The sequence below is a fragment of the Toxorhynchites rutilus genome, chromosome 2, assembly GCF_029784135.1.
Source record: "Toxorhynchites rutilus septentrionalis strain SRP chromosome 2, ASM2978413v1, whole genome shotgun sequence".
NCBI lineage: Eukaryota > Metazoa > Arthropoda > Insecta > Diptera > Culicidae > Toxorhynchites > Toxorhynchites rutilus.
In genome coordinates, this window is record NC_073745.1 from 121,135,953 (window position 1) to 121,157,682 (window position 21,730).

Consider the following 21,730-nt stretch of genomic DNA (forward strand, 5'->3'; position numbering starts at 1 on the left):
AGAGTTCCGCAAAACTATCATTATTTTCGTAAATGGCAATTATACATGTGAAGTTAATTTTGCCGAGAAAAGTTGCTACAAAAGGAAAAGTTTCCCTCCCTCTTTTAATAGATTATAACCCTTGCATGCAACGCCCCACAGGGATCATCATTGTCATCGTTCGCGAATGAACTTGCCAAACTGGATATTACTTCTGTGGCTCATTGTATATATTGATTTGTGTTTACATGGCTAGACGATAGACTTTTTCTTACTCTAGAGAAATTATTTACATCCAGTTGGCAGCAGTTTTCGCCTCGATTCCGCTTCTTCTATGTAGTTTTTTTTCATTTAATCTGTACATCTTCTGCTTCGAAGTACAATCTTAACTGAGATCATATGTTCAGTGGAATTCGCTTCCGATGGGAATTTTTGGAAAAGCATGTTTCCAAAATCTGCACTCGGGAATAGAAGAATCGCTGACTTGATCAGTGCGCTTGTCTGATTTGTTAAGAGCTCTATATTTGTTGAAGCCTACATACTCGTATCAACATTGGGTGGTTTGTGCAGCAAATAGAGAATCATTATTGTCGTTAGAGCGCTTACTAGAAAGATTACATCGAACCAGCGGTGGTAGAAATTAAAGTGCAGCCCTCCCAGCACTTCGGTAATGATGACTCGATACTCGGCAGGCATATTCATTCGCATTAGCAAGACAGATGAACAGAAATACATTCCCATTATTTGAGCTAGCACGAGAACGATTATGTTGGACGATTTGCTTGAGGATATTTTGTAGAAGAACTGTAACGATGTTTTTCTAGTATAGAAGAAAGATAAAATACACAAAATCAAATTACCTTAGTGAGTGTTAGAAGCAATCCCCGGATAGAGGTTACAACGATACATCCGACCAGCATGAATGACACATGTTGACTCCAGAATGCTATGTCCATATCAAATCCGCACCAGTGCACAGCGATCTCAATTCCTCTTGTAACCGGATCTTTCTTACCAACTCTATCGAATATGATATTGATGGTACACTGAAAAATGAATTGTTATTCGATCATAATAAGGCAAGAAAATATTTAAAAAAAAGCTTACGATGAATATCTTCCATAGACAATATAAGCTGAAGAAGTGTCCCAGCACATTGAAATATTTTCCCTGCAGCGTAGCTGCCCATCGTTCGCGCTCTTGCATATTTTTGAGCGAATGTGCCTCGAGGAAAAGCTGCCTGGATAGTTCTTCCAGGGCTGATATTTCCAACCTCAGCTGTCCAATATCTTTAAAAAATATTACAAATTATCATTACAAATTAATTACAAATTATTGCAAATTGAAAATTTGTCACTGGAAATAGAGGCAAACATTAATCAAACCCCGCAAGATAGTCGAGCCGAAATAGAAATATTAGAGGAATTAAGAACATTGTCAGCCTTTATTATATCAACAGGAAACAATGTTGAACATATGCTACCACCTCCACCGGATTTTGGATGCCTCGTCATACCAAGTAGTAAATAATGAACCAGCTTCCTCGCCTCAACAACTAAATGAAGTTGAAATTTAGATATACTGCCAAAATTTCAACCATATGAAACGTCCACTTAAAATGAAAGAAATCCAAATTAATATTCTGAATTCTTTTTTCTCGATAATTATGACAACAGAGACAAGTTGGGATGATAGTGTTAGAAGCGAAGAAGAAGAAGCGTTTTATAGTCTTCAGAGATGACCGTAATCTTCACAAATCCCACTTAAAATCGGAAGGCGGTGTCCTTATTGCTATTAATTCATTAATGAATTCAGAACATATTCCAACAACAGAATTCGACGAGTATGGGCAAGTGTGAATCAAAGCACTTATTGCGGGAGAGATACATATATTTGCATCTGTTTACTTCCCCCCTGATCGTGCTCAAATTAGTTATGAGAAATTCTTTGAAGTTGTTGAAAATATTTTATCTTCCTTTGCACCATAATCAAAAATCCGCATATACGGAGATTTCAATCAACGAAATGCGGACTTTATCACTGATTTTGACAATGAATTTATCTTGCTTCCAGTTGTTGGTGATAATAAGACTCTGCAATTTATTTTTGATAAAATAGCCGGTCGTGGGTTGAAACAAATAAACAATGTTCATAATCGAAAGAAATGCTTCTTGGATTTCTTGTTGACAAATATGATCGAAGATTTTTGTGTGACTGAATCATTAACTCCACTTTGGAAAAATGACTTTCCACACAGCTCTCGAATATTCTAGATTTACTAGCTGACCCGGCAAACGTGGTTCTGCCATTTGAATTATTTCTAGAGAATATTTTGGGTGTTAAATAAAACATAACTAATGTATTTTAAGCGCGTTTGAATGTTTTAACGATCTACAAAATTAGGTTTCATGATGCAATGTATTTCATTAATGTAACTGATATGTTTGATCTCTCCAAAGTTAAATGTAAAGAGAAAAAAGTAATAGATTTTTGTCGTGAAGTTGAAAAATTAAATAAAGAAATATCGTTCAAATGCTGTCTCGTTGGAGGAAAATACGCGTTTCTCATTTTCAATATACACGGCTGAATTTATCACTGCTGGGTCTCGTTCAAGTACTGGGAAACCAACGATACACCAAACAATAATGAAGCTGATGTATCATTCTTATTTGGAACCGCATTACTTCGTTGTTGTCATTCAATCGAGGAGTATTCACAGCGGTATCCTAATTTAGAATAACAGCCATATTGCCACTTCCTTTATCCACTGACTTGCAAATGTATTAATTGCTCTTTGCTCAGCTTTTTAGAGATGAACCAGCGTTTGGCTGAAAATCTCTTTAATAAAGAAAAAAAAACTTGCTCAGCTGAGGCGAATATGGTACTATTCAAGGATTTTCAATTTCAATGTCTGCGTTGTTGCTTTTGTGAATGACATTATCGGTATTTATTCGTTGATATATTGGATATTCGCCTACGCCTGCGATCGTGTCGTTGGTGAAATCTCTAGGAAAATGATTTGTACATATTCCATCTACCATGCAAGGCCATAAAGATTTCGAATCACTGCATGGACCATACACCATTATTGTGGTAACAGTATTGAACAGTTATTCATATTCCGGAATCCGATTGGTTTGAAACTCGATCGAATTTCGCGATCACTCGTTGTCGTTTAAATACATAGAAGACATAGTCCTAACCCTAACTTAACTTTTTCCTTGCATTTTCACCATAGCTTTATACATAACATAAAATCATCGTCAGACACAATTTTCGTTCAAGATTTATCCTCCAATTGCAGAGAATGTGTTGCTTATTCACATTGAACACCTTTTTGATATGTAGAATTAACTTTCATTGGAAAAATTTGGTTTAACAGCGTGTTTATTCCTCCCGAATATTCATTTTGCATTTTTGCTTCACAGAAATGAAATATGGAGCTCAATTGTGTCCTTATTGAATTGCGTCGCAAGGTTGATACATTTGCAAAACTCGATTGGACTTGAGTCGAACGGATTTCAGAATGCAAAATTGCAATCTTTTCGGATAATTTTGACTCTGACACTATTACGGCGTTGTTCATGATGGCGTTTCCCAAGTGAATGTATTCTTCCTCAAGCCACTTATGTTAATTAGGTCGTAGAAATCGCAGTTGTTCGAACTTTACCTTCGCTTATATGTCGACCATGAATTGTTGGTACAGCTCACGACATCATATAATGACATCATACGATACACATAAAATAAATTTTATTCGTCTGATATAGATATGTATAAATATTTTTTCAAAATGATCAATAATATTCATAATAAATTAAATACCTGTGACTGGATCCCGTTGTCTAATGTTTGTGCAATATTCATCTTATTCTTTCAGAACGGTCGAGCATTTTTGGTCAAAGTTATTTCTTCTGGCAAGTGTGTGACCACAATGCAAACTCATAATACATTCAAGGCGTGTTATTTGGTTTAGAAATTTCAACTAAGAGCTACTAAAAACGATGCAAGTAACGATACGAAGGCGAACGAAGGGAACGTTAGTGCTATCGAAGAAGAACATCGTATCGAGTTCATCGAGAGTCGTATGAACGATGTGCGTTAACGATGAATTGCAGATTCTTGTTTTTTCTTCGAATCACAATTTCTTGCGTAATTGTACAGACACCTTCTATGATTCTAATAACGCTTGTGCACTGAATCTGGACACGTGCTCTCCAGCAGATGTTTTATCAGAATGATGACAATAATGTGATTGTCATTTTGTGAACTAAGCAAGTGTGATTTGAAGTGTTTCAATAATTTGTTGTGCTCATTCAAAATACTACCAGCTCGCCATTGATACGCTTGGCTTTAGACGAAGTGAGACTTCTTGTGAATGTGTGGATAAAAGTTCGATCTGGCGCCATCTATCATTCAACAACATAAATAAATTCGTTTTGTTTGAAAGACAACCGACGGTTAAATTATTTGAATATTGTTTGTAAAAAACTACTAAAATCGACATTAAAAAAAGGATATGGGGGTTTAAATTTGTGGTTATATGTAGAGGAACTGGTACAAATTCGGTACCCCGTGGGTAATTTGGTACCCACCCGGATCTCCGGCGGTAATGAGCGCACTCTGGTGGTGAATAAAAAAAATTTGTGTTATAGTTATGTAGTAACAAAAGTCAGATGCAAAATGAGGTGCCAAACTTATACCCAGGCATCTCGGGTACTCGAATTTGAGTTGTTTCACTTCTATGCTCAAAGCTCCGAGCCAAATCAAGATTTTTGAAATCGGTTTGCGGGAAAATGTCCGCAATAGATCCCTTCATAAGCTGACGTAATATGAAGAAATTCCGAGCATTGGCCAAGAGCTAAGTCCAAAAAAACAAAATGGGGTACCGAATTTGTACCAGTTCCTCTATTGTTTGAAGCAAACTTAAGAAAAAAATATTCCGATTTTTTTTCTGCATAGAGGCACTCTAATCGGTATTAAATATTTAGTAATCGGTATCCTAGCGGTGTCGTATATAGTTTACAACCCATTCTCATGATTACCAAGTTTTTTGAATGGAAAGGGTCACTCTAACAAAAAAAATAAAAAAAATACGGGTCTAATAATTCGCGATAATGAACTAAACTACCACTTTTGACGAAAATCTGAGAACCATTATATCGGGTTGCCCTGGAATGGCTGTATATAGATAGATAACACCCAAAAACCATTTGATTATGAATTCGAGGAGGTCTCTGATTACACTAAAGTGAATTACCAATCAATTAGGTGTAAGCTTAACTATATCAATTGGCAGGATTTATTTAAAAGTGTGGAAAACATTGAAGTAACAGTAACGACTTTTTACTCGACGATCAATGAAATTATAGAGGGAAGATACCAACCAGACGAAAAAGGAGAAATATAAACACAAAATATCCGATTTGGTTTAATAAAGTTTAAATTAACATGAAGGATCTAAAAAATCAAAAAAACAGAAGGCACATAAAATTTAAAAGAAATACAAATCTGACTAATCTCGAAAAATATCTGAACATTTGCGAACAGCTCAACTCAACTGTTAAAAACGACTTTGAAGATTACAACTTAAAAACAGAGTCGAGCGTAAAGTCTAACCCGATAAGTTTCTTTAGTTACATAAAAACAAAATTGGGAAGCAATGGTTTTCCATCACGCATGCACCTTGACGATAACGTGGGGAATGACCCAAAAAATTGCAACCTTTTTGCAACATTTTTTCAAGAAGTTTATATGGAAACAGCTGAGGAGGATCGAGATCGTGACTTTTTTGCATTTCTTTCAGCATTTCCATGTGATGTTGGAGTTAGAAAACTAACTTACATTGAAATTTTTAACGCATTAAATAAGCTTGATGTCTCGAAAGGGCCAGGTCCTGATGGAATTCCACCGGTTTTTATAAAAAAATGGCATCTGAATTAACTCATCCACTTTTATGGCTTTTCAATAAGTCATTGGAATCAGATAGGTTCCCAAAAATATGGAAGAACTCTTTTCTTGTATCAATATTCAAATCCGGTAATAGATCCGACGTAAGAAATTGTCGTGGAGTAGCAATTATTTCTTGCATTCCAAAACTCTGTGAAGCCGTAATAATCCATAATAAACAAATTTGCTGGAATCTGTCACATTCACTTTGAATGTAATGGATAACGATAATCAAGTTGAAGCTCTATACACTGACTTTAGTAAGGCTTTCGATCGTGCTGATATACCCTTACTCTTTCCTAAACTTCAAAAAATAGGGATAGAAGTCAAGCTATTGAAATGGCTAGAATCATATTTGACTGACCGCACGCAAATAGTAAGATTTAATGGAATTTGTCATATCCGGAATTCCTCAAGGCTCTCATTTGGGACCACTTCTGTTCATTTTATTTTTTAATGACGTTCGCGTTTTTCTTAACAGTGTCAAGGCACTTATCTACGCAGATGTATGAAGCTATATATGGAAATAAAGAATGAAGAAGACTCTCAAACGTTCAAAAATGAAGTTGACATCTTTTATAATTGATGCACTAAGAGTTTATTACAGCTCAATGTTGGGAAATGCACTGATGACTTTTACAAGAAGAACACAATTGAACAATGGTGCTAAGCTGGGTAATCAACCCATCAATAGATATCAACGAGTAAGAGACTTAGGCATGGTCTTAGATTCGGAACTAACTTTCGTTGATCATTATAATGCAATCATCCATAGAGCAAATAATATGTTGAGCTCCATCAAACGCTTCAGCTACCATTTCCAAGATCCGTACACAATAAAAACATTGTATAATACATACGTCAGATCCATTCTCGGATACTGTAGTATTGTATGATCCACCTACATAACTTCACACGAAGACAGAATTGAATCTGTGCAAAAACAATTTTTATAATTTGCACTTCGTAAACTAGGCTGGCCTTCATATCATCTCCCTCCATATGAGGCATGTTGCATGCTAATCAATATGAAAAACTTAAAAGAATGCCGGAACTCTGCCATGATCCTGTTTATGATTAACACGAGTGGACTCAGAAGAAATATTAGGTAACCTAATTTTTTACGCACCCATTAGGCACCTGAGAAACCCTAACATGTTCTACATAGATTACCGAAGGACGAATTATGACAAATATAGTACTATTAACCGTATGATGGGCCTCTGTAACTAACACAGGGAAATAATTGATTTAACCATATCAAGGTCAATGCTTAAAGACTATCTGAATAGAATAAGATATACTTGAGTTTCACTGTAATATTTGGGCAGTATATTTAGTCTACGCTGGTTTAACGAAATAAATAAATTAAAAAAAAATTCGATAATGTTACTTGTTAAAATCCTCTTTTGAATTAAACAGATAAATTATCCAGCCAGCTCTCTTTAGTTTTTTTTTTAGTTTTAAGTAGTATTAAAAATGTCTTTGTCTACAATTTTGATTGACGACAATAAATAAATAAATAATACAAAGGGTGACGTGATGAAAACATACATACTTTCTGCGCCAGGCGGCCTATTCGTCACACTGCTAATCATTCCCCAAATCCCCGGTTTGGGGTTCGTTTTGTTTCTTTTTCTGTCTAATGCGATACGCTTCTTCTTAACCAGTATCATATCCATCGTTTGCATCAACCGACGCTCGATATTACTCACATCGCTCTGTGAAACAGGCCTTATGAAATAAGACATGCTAGTGTAAGGATAATTCACAGCACCAAAACCGGACAGGACAGCCATAACGGTCACTCCCATCACACCGATCCTAGACACAGCTTGCTCAATCGTAAAGATACCTTTGCTTACATTTAGCAAAGGAAAAGGATCGCCGATCCTCCAAAATATATACAGATAGCAAAACCAGAATACGGTCGTTAGCGGTTGAACCCATTTCTGGGGCACTGAAACCAAATCATAATCAATTAAGAGATGTTGGTTGAAAAGACACAAGCTTCCTACCTATCCGAATGTTGCTTATGCATGAGTACACTATGTGATACGGAATCAGCGCTATCACCATAAACAGCAACAGGGTCAATTCAAGCCTCCAGTGGAAGTACCTCGAGCTCGAGTCAAGAAATCCAATTATCTCGAAAATAATCAACTCAAACATAGTCAACGAAAGCGCAAATGTGGTGGAAAACACCAGCTGCACGAAGACATGCCGAATTTCGTAGTTCCGGAACAACTGTCGCACGAAGAAAATCCATCCCCCAATGAAGAAACATACCTAGGATAGAGAACATTTTCAAATGCCGGTGTAATCGTGCCGTTCCCAACTGATACGACCAACCACTGTTTGGGGATACTTACTTGCGAAACCAGAATTATTACAGTGTCCTCGATGAAACCCATTTTCTAGACGTGAAATAATAACAGCGAAGTGTGCATTATAATTCGATGCTACCAATTAAATTGTGGACATCTATGAATTGTTCAAAAATGTAAACTGTTTAGTTCTGCTGATGTCTACGTAAACATATCGTTGCTGAATGTCAATCTACCTTGACATTTGTGCCGGTCAACTTATAGGGGCTCAATGTACATAGACGATAACATTGGTTTGCTACGAATGATCTTTCATTGGTATAGAGGAAAATTAGCAACAAAATTGTTTGATTTCGCGTAAAATTCAAAATGTTTTTGAAATAAAAATATAGATAATATATAATCCTTCTCAATATTCTTTTGAGGACAATTTAACATTCAGAATGGAACATCGTGGTCTTACGTGTTTTCATTGCGTGGTAATTTTCTTCTAGATACAACAAATATATCATACCTTAGGTGAATGTCAAATATGTTGGTAGTGGCTCGCTACCAGGGGTATGTCTAAAACGTCAAATCCCTCATATTGCCAGTGTACCAGGGGATAGTAACTTCAAGCAAAAAAGTGGGACCGATTCGAGATTGCTTTTATGTAAACAATGAACTTTTTTTACACTCTAAAAATCGCACCGACTTGCACTGACAACTGAATGATATTGTCAATTTGTGCGAGATGCCTAAAACAGCTGGGAATAAATATTGTTTGTATACAGTAAGTTACATTTAATTCGACGTTTAGATTATTGGACAGACCTGTAATGTGATAAACGTGTCACATTGTGTCACATTGGACATTTTTGTAAACATCGAGTTCGGGGCCCAAATTATGGCGCCACATTACAGTTGCTACCAGACGTCGACACTGTACCATTCACATTGCCAATGTTCAATCACAGGCCAAAATCGCCTCCAAAGCGAAACTGAGTGGTGCATCGGCATGCCGTATTAAATTTAAATTACTGTATTATATTGTTATTAATTTTCGCATCATAAGCAACGAACACACATTTATTTTCCACTTGCAACAGTATTCACGATGATTGGATGGATGGATATACGACTTCTACATGCATATAGTACGACTATTGTCATGCGTATATACGATTTACTACAGACAACAACAAAAAAACCAATGGCGGAAAACGTTCTTGATAATTATGATGATTATTATAGATTTTTATAAATTCATGTATGTTTGGAATATTACGTTAAAAATTATTTTTAAGTCCGAATATTTCCGGTTTCAAGAAAAGTGAAAGTTAAAGATGCTTTTTTTATTTTTAACTTTTAAGAACGAAAGATTATCTGTTTACCGGTCTTTTGCGTTTTGATAAGCATAGTTACAAAAATAAATTAGTTCAACTTCGTCATTCAATTGCACTTAACTCAAAACTGTAAACATGAAATTATGAACTTGACAAACCAAGCTGCCAAGTATGTCAACCCAACAAACATTAAATCGTATAACTATCGTATACAGAGCATCGAATATCTGATATTTTGGGTGGTATATGATGCGCCCAAATAGCATATACAGTAAGTTACCTCTAATCCTCGACATACCGAGGCACTACTCAGTGTCGCATTAGAGGTGATCAGTCTTCGGAAAGCAACGCGGTGCTGATGTGCAACTTTTTGTTTTTCACCCAGTTGAACTCTCACTCCTTGCGCACACCTGCGCCCGGACGAATCAACGCGCACCGAAACAAAGTTGAAATGTTTACTTTCAACACCGTTCGCTTTAAAGTTCGAACATCCTTTCTGCACCGTATCCTTACACCGGTGTATATGTCCAAATTTAAACTCGAATCTTGTTTGTCTGCTTTGCTTTCTCTGTAGAGGCGGTGCGTATGGGGACGCGCTGTTGTTTTTATGCTTTGATTAGAAGCGGGCGCTAGAATTTGATGTGTATGTGTGTGTGTATAGAATGAGACGCGCATCACACAAATGAGAAGAAATGTTTAGTATCTGAGTTCTGCGCCGGGTACATTTTGCGCTGTCGTGCTTATGAATATTGTGCTCTTCGCACCAAGATAGAATAAGAGTTTTCTTTGAGTGCGCGCTGATGAGAATTAAACTTAAGCGCAGCGCTGAGTTTGTTTTCTGAAGACTGCAGGGTTGCGAGAACAATACACTAATTGGTCAAATGTCGCAATTCGTTTCTTTATATCAATGCACGCATTGCACTGAATATTAACGAGAGGTGTCTTCCGTGCACCGCCATCAAAGACGAATGAACTCTCTGAGTTTCAAGTGTCTTTAATTCAAAAGAAGAAGAAGAAGAAGTGCATCGCCATTAAACAAGCATCAAACACGCGTCTAACAGATGTGCACAGTTGCAGTGCTAAAAATGAAACATCGCGAGAATGACCGTTTATGAAAAATCGTTTCTCGACTCTTGGTCAAAACCGTTAACAAAGTTTCTAAGTTCTAAGTTTTGCGCAATGAAAACAAGCTACAACCAAAAAACCAAACACTGATGTTTAGAAGCGACCTATAATCATTTGTACTCTCTTTTTTCGATTGCTTTGCCATAACTCAGATGATTGTGTTAATTGCAATGTCAGATGCACTTCAAGGGAAATATTCGCTAGCGTTCACAGCTCGAGGGGAAACATTAAACACAAAACGAGCAGAATAAGCGACTTTTGTTGTTTCGGGCACATAAATATTCTGAGAATTTTCCTCAGAGAAGATGCAATACTTATACGCTGGCGACAGCTTACTTACTATGCAAGGGTGGAGTTTATTTCTCTTTTAGCTATCCCCCTTCGTTGTTTCTGTTCTAGCGGCTGCATAAGTTACCCGTTATAGACTGCTCTGTTCGGGAAAGCACACAAATGGACAAAACAAATGTATGGAAAAATGGGAATGCTTCCAATTCAATTTTAATCATATACAGACTATGGGATTGTAATCAAACAAAAAAAATCTTAGAATGTTTCCAATTCGATTGGTATACAAAACGTTGAAATCCGTTCGTAGCAAAATTAGTTATTAACGTTAACTTTATTTCATAAAAACGTGACCTATTTTCTGATTTGGCACCCCTAATGTAAGACGTAGTCCTACGCCAAAAATCTAAAATTAGAGGTGATATACATACATCTAAGACACATTACTTGTATGATGTGTATAACTGGCATATGCATATGAAATTGGAGGCCATAGACATGTATATGGGTTATATGATGTAATATAAACGTTAATTATACATGATGTATGTATATCGCCTCCACGTTTGCATGTATGGGCTGGCTAGGCGCATCATATACATGTAATTTATATTAATCATACTTGTATGTTTGTGAATATAATACTCAAAATAAAATCATTACACTAAACCTTCTTTTCAATCAACTTATACAGTAACCAAATCACGCAATAAACATCAAGAATTGCTGGGAATCTCTTATCAATATTTGTTCAAATTTAAAAATGTGCTTAACTCCAGTTATGTTGACAACTTTTATGCATTCAATTAAATCGTACGATAAATCATATATAAACATAAACATTCCTACCTTTCATCCTTCATTAAACACCTCGTAGTAGAAATCTGTCAATATGCATACACTCTACTACGAAACATAGTGGAAAAAATTATATTCGTCGATGTAAACAAGCGGTGAAAAAGGAGACACTTTTCGACGAGTGATTTGTATGAAGTTCCACTGCCGTGAGTGTACCCAATATTGCTGCAGTTCACTGACATTTTGGTTCTGTGAATTACTGTTGTTTTTTTTCACTTAAATTCTTTTTATTTCTTAATTTGGTTTACATTATAATATAATACTACATTTCAAGTGATCAACCTAGGGTTCTACATCTTTAAGTTGAGTTACTGTTGTTTACAACTCGGTCCGGTTACATAGTCGAATAGTGGCTATCTTTAAACTCCATGTTGAATGTGAACACCTCCATGTAAAACCGAAATATGAAAATCGCTCATGCAGTTAGAAATAAAGCAGCGCATTTTTCTTTATTTTTACTATCTCCGTGATTTCAACAATTTCAGAGGAGTCCCGAGCGGGCAGTCTTCGGGTGTAGACGTATTTTAGTTCGCTCCGCGTTTGTTTTTTTCGTCGTGCAAAATCATGTCAACGCGTGTTTCGGTTTTATCCGCCGTGTGGGAAAATTACAATATGTCGGTTGAGTTTCTGTGTTAGTTACGTTAAAAATCGATGTTCAATTGTAGTCGGATGATTTTTTTTTTAGAAAATTCAAGATATGATGGTGTTAATTTTATGTTATTTGAATTCATCGAATAGGCTCAGAATTGTTGCGTTTTTTTCCTCATGTTTAGTTCAGGTTGTGTGTGTGCATATATCGCAGTGAATGTATCACCGAGGCAGAATTTGCAGGCGTTATACGATGGTCACATCGAGAGCTAAGTTCTTCATTTCTTTTCAATCCTCTTTAACATTTTTATATAATATTTTTATATATTTTTGATGTGTAAATACATCAAACTTTGGTGAGTTATTGAACGGTAAATATTTGTACTGCAGTTGAGTGCTGTGCGTTGGGAGTGTTGAGGATATGTCTCCTACTAGGCGGTTCGCAGCTTTCGGAAGTATTCGCGGTATTTGTAGGGATATTGTTAGTAGTGGCTTTCTCCGTTTTGGCCTGGTCTCGCCCCCATCGACGGTACATCAGACGGATGGTAGCATTATTTTTAGGAATGCAAAATAGGTCTGTGTGTTTTGTTTATAGTTTGTTTCTCCTCCATAGATGTTTATATGTACGTGGGTTTGATATTCTGTGGTATTCATGGATGCCAGGCGATTTTTTACTTCTACTTGTTTTCCACACAGTTTTAGGTGGTCTATAATTTTTTTTCACATATTTCGGAATGCCTTCACAAAGGTGCGTGTTTTCACAATATGTCTCTATAACGAAGTGCTATAACAGTACGCCCTTCTCAGGTTTCCCAAAGTTAACTCTCCACTATCGCGATTGGACTTCGATAAAAATGCGTGCGGTGAATAATAGAATATATAGCCGGTCCACTTAATACCACAGGTTTTCTTTCTCAAGATACTTAAAGATAATATCTCCCGCGTGTTATGTTTTATAGGATTTTCTGATTTTCGTTTCGTCAAGCGGTCAGTAGTTTAGGTATACATAATCACATCACTTACCACAGTGAATCCTGATTCATACCTCTTCCCACTAACAATTATCCCTCCCATGATATTCGCTAGGGAACCACGCTATAGAGGCGACCCTTCTGGCCTTCGGGCGGCAAATATCATACTAACATTCCTTCCCTTCCCCTGGTGACTGTAAGGACGTGGCCGGCGTCGTTATTGACCATTGAAAGCTCGAATCACCGTAAATTGCACAACGAGAATGATTTGCTAGTCCCAAGCGTCATTCTGTGTGTTCTTTGTGCTATTTGGTAGGTTCAGGTCAATCACGGAAAGCAACTACGAATTGTACAGTCTACCCAAGCTCAAGCTCAAGCTCAAGCTCTCCGTGATTTCAACAATTTCAATCCTCGCAAATGATATGCTGGTAAACAAATGACGCCATATTAATTTTGGGTAGCCTATATTCAATTGATGTCTAACCCCTGATCGAAAGAATTAGTTCACCAAAAAGAGTGAACGAGAACTGTCGTTGAAAAGGTAGTCTGGACCCTACCCAGCAAACATTGAATCGTATAATTTTGCACGTGCCAAGTCTTACAAGAAATCCGAATAAATCATAATCGCATATAATATCAATCAAAGTATGTATCGTGTATATTTGAAATCGCATAAAATGTAAAAACTTGATTTTATAAACCATTATTAAATTAAGTCGCAATTCGGTATAATAAACATTAATTTTATGATGTACATTGTCGTAAAATATGTTTAATCCGCATCATATGCGTATATTACGCTGATGCAGTTTGTGTGTCGTATAAGCGTACAATTTAAATCGATTCAGTACTGTAGTAAATTGTGTTGCATGATGAAGAAAATCATGAAACAGTAAATCAAAATAGATCCTAATAAAGAACATATTACATCATATTGAAATGTCGTTGAAATGCTGATGCACTCGAAAGTTTTAACCGCTGTTGAATTAAATTTCAGATAGCCGCGCGAGATAGCTGGTGGATGATAATCCAGACGACCGGAGTTCGAACCCACATCGGAGCAGTTTTCACCAAACATCAATCTGTGCCGTTTCAAACATTCATATTCCACTCCCAACACAAGTCAATCAAACAATTATTATTTCTACAAACATAAATACTCATATATAAAAATGGCGGTTCGTGAGGTTGTAATAAACATTTCACTAAAATATTTTGCGCCATTTGTTTTTTTCTATGTCTGTAATAAATCGTATATAAGTATGGTAAAAGTCGTATTTGGTGCTTTGACAATTCAAGAATATATTCATATTAGATCGCAATTCAATTCCAACATAATCGCTATTATAGCCGGTCAAAGTTGCATATTCATCCAAACAAATTCGGTAAGCATTTGCCATGTATGTATATGGCCTTCACTTTTGCATCCATATGCCAGTTAAGCGCATTATATGCCAACCAAATTTTAGGGCATATGATGTTATATATACGCTTGTTATGCGATTTAATGTGTGCTGGGTAGCGCATGAATAGTAATGAGGCTGTGACGTGTTAGCTTTGCAAGTATCATAGGATAATAAATTTGTCTAAATGAGTTTATTTTTATTTTATTTTAGCTTAATGTATATATTTATTCATTGCAGCGTAAAGATAATTCAATTAGGTTTTCTTTCTAATCAAAACCTAGGGGAAATTGTGGTTCGGCAATTTGGATTTTAGCTTCCTGAAGCTTTCTGTAGTTCTTCGATATTTCTTGCCGCAGTGCTTGAATTAAACTATCATAACCGGCCGAATCGCTAGGTTTCTCATTAGAGATGTTGATGGTGCTGCTGCCGATTTCCTTTGACGGAACATCCCTCTCGGGATAGTCATGTTTCCTTTCATAAGAAAACTGGGCGGAAATAAACAGTTGTGTGTAATAATTGTAACTATAATATGGATTAGTTCAAATTTACCTGTTTGTATCAGTTTTCGACGATAGTGTACTTCCAAGCCATCGATATGAATGAAACAATCTGGACTGAAGTGAAGCGAGCAAATGTACATATTTTTAGTATTGCTGTTTTGGTCCTGTCCAAAGAATCGAAGCCATTTCTTTCGAATAGTAACATCCCTTGGGGATCGATGGAATGATAATTTGTGGGATATGTTTTCATAATTCGAGCTGGACTCGAGCCCGAGTATCAATGACCGAACGCTCACGCTCACGAACGCAACGCCACACATCGAGCCATAGAGTTATCTGAAAATAGAAATATTTTAAATATATTCCTTCGCAGGCGAGCCGCCGTAAAAATACCACTTAAAGCGCGACACAGAAACCACACATCCTGGGTACTAGTTCCATTATTTTAACTTTAATGGTTCACTAACTCCTCTAACTCACGTATTATTGACGTATTTTTAAATAAAAAGTAGCAAAACACGTAATATTCGCAACAAAAAAAAAAACACTTGTTATAAATTGCTTTGCGATCGATGCTTTCCGATGTGGGTTCGAACTCCGGTCGTCTGTATTATCGTTTTGCTGCATGTTTCATTAGAAGGGATGTTTGCCGTTGTTAATTTCATCGAACATCAGCAATTTCGAGTGCTGATATACAGAAGTCCATTTTTGTAAATCCATAAAAAATCTATGGCTTCCTGTAATATATTGAAATTAAACACGTTTTATGAAAAAATTAAAAATAAATTACCATCATCAATTGAGTCATTGAATTGCTCTATTCATGCAATCAAATCAAAATCCAAATTGTTCTGTTTTGGTGATTCATTCAACATTCCATTTTCTACTGTTAATTGGTTATGATTTATGAGAATCGAGTCAAATTATACGCTTATACGACATACAAACTGCATCAGCGTAATATACGCATATGATGTGGATTAAATATTTTTTATGACAATGTACATCATAAAACTGATGTTTATTATACCGAATTGCGACTTAATTTGATAATGATATATAAAATCGAGTTTTTAAATTATGCTATTATTATGCTATTTCAAATATACACGATATTTACATACTTCGATTGATATTGTATGCGATTGTGATTTATTCTGATTTCTTGTAAGACTTAGCACGTGCAAAATTATACGATTTAATGTTTGCTGGGTTATATCATCAGTGCATTAAGTATTTCAAGATATTAGAACAAAATCCGAAATATGATTCAGAACGGTATACCCAGTTCAGAACGAACTGTGTATGGTAAATTTGAAAATTGTGGTTCAGTAATTCGGATTTTAGCTCTCTGAAGCTCTCTGTAGCTCTTCGATATCTCATGCCGCAGTGCTTGGATTAAGCCATCAGAACCGGCCGAATCACTAGGTTTTTCATTAGAGATATTGATGATGCTGCTCCCGATTTTCTTTGACGGAATATCCCTCTCGGGATAGTCTTGTTTAATCCCATTAGAAAGCTGGGTCGATTCTGCGGATGTTATGGATGTTTTTACTGGATTCAACTCTTGCTTGATGTCAATCAAAACCTTTCAGCGAGCCGTCCGGTTTTGATTTCCCGAGGCATGAGAATCGTTGGCCTTTCTGACAGTAGGAACAGCTAAAAATAAACTGTTTTGTGTATTATTTATATAATCTTGATTTGTTTAAATTTACCTGTTGGTATCAGTTTTCGACGATATTGATTTCATGTCATGCTATTCAGCTGATTTTAGTATTGCTGTTTAGTGGTTGTGGTATCCTGAATTAGAGTGTATCTGTGGTGATATGTAAACAAAGAGAGCTCTGAGGGATACGCGCAAAAAAGATAGAAATTGCTGAATGTTTCATGCAGTTTGCATGGAAGATGTGTTCGTTGTTTTACGGAATATCACATTGGCGATCCTACCATGATATAGTTGCGCAGGAAGAAAGTGGTGTGTTTCAGAAAGTGATTTATTTTAGGTGTTTTTTTGCGCCCGGTAAGTGAATAGCAGCCAAATATTGATGACAAGAGAACATTCGATATTCTCGGAAGTGCTGCTAGTAATGCAGAAAAAAACTGAATTTCGAATCGCTCAAGCTATATGTTTTGGTTGAATTAAAATCTCATGAAAATAAGACCAAGAAAAGAAATATAAATATTTATTATTAATAAATTTAATCTTGTGAACTGAGCAGTTAAGTTGGATGTAATGTCAGATTTTTGTTAAGTTGCAATATTGAGTCGGGTTCAGCCCGCGGCCAATATTTTCGATGAATTTGCGCCGAGTTCAGCTCAAGGCCAAATCATTGCAAATGAAACAGTTGAGTCGAGTAAAGCCCAAGGCCAGCTTGTAGATACATTAAATTCTATTGATTCACAATATTGAGTCGGGTTCAGCCCAAGACCAATATCAGGTTGGATTTGCGCCGAGTTCAGCTCAAGGCCAAAATCAGTGTACATGAAACATTTGAGTCGGGTTAAGCCCAATGCCAGCTAGTAAAAATATTAAATTTTGAGTCGAGTTCAGCTCAAGGCCAAAATCATTGTTTATAAAACAGTTGAGTCGGGTTAAGCCCAAAGCCAGCTAGTAAATATACAAAATTTCAGAAAGAGAGAGGTTAATCACAAGCGTCTGAATTCCTGCATTCTCTTAATAGTTTCAGTGCTATTCAGCTGATACTAGTACTATACTAGTAGTATTCAGAGTGAAAAGTTTTGCGTATAGAAAAAAGGAAACGTTCACAATGTAAAGTATCGTATTGAATAGAGTTGACAAACCTTGCACAAGCGCATTGTGTTCCGTTGACAAACAAAGCTCAGTATACTTTCAAAATGGCTGAAGAGAGGTTTTGACATGTTGGCTCACCTTAGAATATACTTCTAAGACCCTTGGATTAGATTACATTCCATTCTTATTATTGCTGCTGTCAGGGGAGGATGTGGTATCCGGAATTAGAGTGTAGCTCTGGTGATATGTAAACAAAGAGAGCTCTGACGGATGCGTGCAAAAAAGATAGAAGTTGCTGGATGTGTCATGCAATTTGGATGGAAGATGTGTTCGGTGTTTTACGGAATATCACAGTTGTATGAATCGATGTTAGCGCCACGATAGGTTCTGACGTCGATGGTATCCGAGAAGTGCCGACCGTCGATAAAAACGTGGTCAATTTGTGTTTCTGTTTGCTGTGGTGATCTCCATGTATAACTGTATTGGAGGCTGTGCTGGAAGAAGGTGCTACGTATCGCCATGTTCTTGTAGGCAGCTAAATCGATAAGTCTTAGGCCGTTTCGTTGATTTGCTGATGGGCGCTGAACCTACCAATTACCGGTCTGAACTCCTTCTCTTGGCCGACCTGAGCGTTCAAATCACCGATGACGATTTTGATGTCGTGTTTTGGGCAGCGATCGTATTCACGCTCTAGCTGCTCGTAGAATTCTTCTTTATCGTCAACGGTGCTAGCTAGATGGGGGCCGTGGATGTTGATAATGCTGATATTGAAGAGGTGGCCTCGCATCCTCAATCTGCACATTGTTTCATTGATCGGCCACCAGCCAATCACCCGTTTTTGCATCTCCCCCATCACGATAAAAGCTGTACCCAGCTCGTGTGTGTTGCCGCAGCTCTGGTAGATGGTATACCCACCTTAGAACGATCGCACCATCGAACCTTTCCAGCACACCTCCGAAAGAATTTGGGTACTCGCAAGAAAATTGAGAGACTTGCAGTTCCATGTTCCGAGTTTCCAATCTCTAGTCCGTGTTCTTTACGTGGGTCTAGTCCGATTGTCCTGTCTCGAATTTCTTTGTGAATTTTCCTGTGTGTTTTATTTCTACGGATGGCTTGCAGGGCCTGCACCTACCCCCTGTCTCGCCGGAGGACCGTCGTGCATAGCTCTTTTTAGAGTCCCCGCTGGCACGAAGACAGTGATCAGCCGCCTCTGACATGGGAATCAGACGCTGTTTTGAGCCGCACCTACATGGTGAACAGATGCTCGGATAGGCTCCCTTTCCCTGTCAGCATACGACCAAGATCCCACCGGGGTTGGTTACGCGATCACTATGGTTACTCGTAACTCAGCCGGCACCACAGGGAGGTAGGGATAGGAGTTACTGAACTGGAAGCTAAGGACCACGAATGGGGTCTATTATATGCCTGCAGGTACGCGAAGTACCGATGGTACGCTTAGTCCAGTTATTTACCAACCACTTGCAGGCAATGCTGGACGCCAAAAAGGGCCATACCAAATTCTAGGAGATTGATTTTGGGGTACAAATTGAAAATCTTAAATCGAGCACATCGTGAAAATTGTCCAATTTCAAACGCTTATTGATCAGTCATTTCATGATGGATTGGTGAAATTTCGGTACTCCATAACAATTTTTTTTATATTGATGAGAATAATATATGTCATGAAACTAACTATCGAACAATTGAATGATCTCAACCCCTATCCTATCGGAAATACCTACTTCTGATAGGTCGAAATTGACGACACATACGTCGGGTCCCTAACAGAGACATCAAAACCAAGCTGCCTGTGGGAAATTGGCATTGCAAATACATGAAAGTAGGGGGAACTTTTGCTCCCACCAAAATGTATTCCCTAACAGAGACATCGAAACCAAGCTGCCTGGGCATTGCATTGCAAATATATGCAAATCGGGGGCGTTTTTATATTGTAAGTAAGGTGACTGATACGATTAATTCTAGAAAATAAAATGGGTGGGTTATATCTATGATATAACCGCAGGGTTGACGTGGGACTACCCTAGCTTAGCAATCATTCGTTTGTATTGATTAAATTCTTGATTGAATGAAACAGCTCCCAAATTCAATTGAATTCAATATATTTGATTTGTGAGTAAGAAGATTGAGTTTGATTCATGCGTTGTGTTAGATTGTTCTTCGTTACAAGTAAATTTAGTCATAGACCTTTTACGGTTGGTATGATGCCTAGGACAAAATATATGTACGGAAGAATTATCAAACGATTATTTTATTTTACATTTCCCTCTGAAGTTTACATCTCTCAAGTGTACGTACTTCTCGAACCGCGAATTCGTTTGAAACTGGAAAGTTCATTCTCTTCTAGTGTCTGCACGATTTTCCCAGGTTCCAAAGTTTAGAAGATCGTATTAGGACATACATATTCCAGTCTGCACAAAGGCAAGCGAGGACAAAAGTACTCACAGTTTGAATTTATTTGCAGAGCCGATTTCCCCAGAATATCCCCGACTTGTATGAATTCGCAATGCCGATTTCCCCACGTTCCACGGATTTGAAGTCTGTGTTAGGAAAACACATTTCAGTCGGAACAAAAATACTCCCGACATGAATTTGAAATGCCGATTTCCTCCAGGCACCTTGGTTTAGGAATCTCTGTTAGGGAACACATTTCGATGGGAACAAATGCTCCCCCTACTATCATGTGTTTGCAATGCCGATTTCCCCAAGGCTGCTTGTTTTTGATGTCTGGGTTAGGGAAACCGTAAATCGAGCCAATCAAAATGAGGCAATTAGGGCGTTAAGATGACGCCTAATACTTACAGGTATTCAATTGTTTATCTAATGAAAAATAACATTTTGTTAGTGGCGATAGATGCGTAGAAATATTCTCTATCAATTGATGCAAACATCTTTCCGATCCAGTAATAAATATTCGCGTTATAAGCATTCGAAATCTTTCATTTTTTCTTTCATGTTCTGTGTTCAGGTTTTCATTTCACCCCCCATATATTCCGGTTAGACGTAGTCCCACGTCAAAATTTAAATTTGGAACTTCAATGTTGGTTGCTTCGTGAAATTGCATATCAATGACCGATCTTGTATTTAGCACAAGTGTAAGTGTAAAATTGTATATGATAGCAGTTGTATTAAAAATGACTTGATATATTTCAATTTTCATAAATAAAAACAGGAAGTGGGTTATATCTATGGTATAACCGCAAGGGTGACGTAGGACTATCGTTGATTTAGAGATCATTTGTATGAAGTTGAATCTGAATTCATTCTGAATGAATGAATATTTGGAGAACTTTGAAAACGAGAGCGTTACGTTGGAGGCACAAGGTTTTATGCATCCAATATTGGATACGGAAATATCCTACTGATGGGGAAGAATAATCTTCAGAAGCTATCCTGTTGATTGCGATTGATTGAAAAATCACAAAACCTAATGTATTTGGTCACAGTGTTACATGGATAGAAAACATTAAAATAAACTCTTTCATATGAATGTAATTTTAAATTCCCAGAGGAACTGGCAGATTATTTTCAGTAACGATTAGATATTTCCACATTTTCCTCGATACTGGAAGCCCACCTGTGGTTAATGCTAACTCGATAACCATCTGTTAACAGCACTTGATTGAAACATATTTGGTCACAGTGTT

General features: G+C 37.1%; 1 protein-coding gene across 1 annotated transcript; it reads right to left on the reverse strand.

Annotated features, from left to right (window-relative positions):
• Positions 1 to 191: 191 nt before the first annotated feature.
• LOC129770537 (Golgi pH regulator) lies at positions 192 to 8,486 on the reverse strand. Its single transcript, XM_055773433.1, has 6 exons — positions 8,301 to 8,486; positions 7,947 to 8,217; positions 7,487 to 7,888; positions 1,087 to 1,268; positions 840 to 1,025; positions 192 to 783 (listed from the first exon to the last, which is right to left on the reverse strand). Exons 1-6 carry the CDS (start codon positions 8,340 to 8,342, stop codon positions 514 to 516), a joined length of 1,353 nt encoding a protein of 450 aa, XP_055629408.1. The 5' UTR covers positions 8,343 to 8,486; the 3' UTR covers positions 192 to 513.
• Positions 8,487 to 21,730: the final 13,244 nt, after the last annotated feature.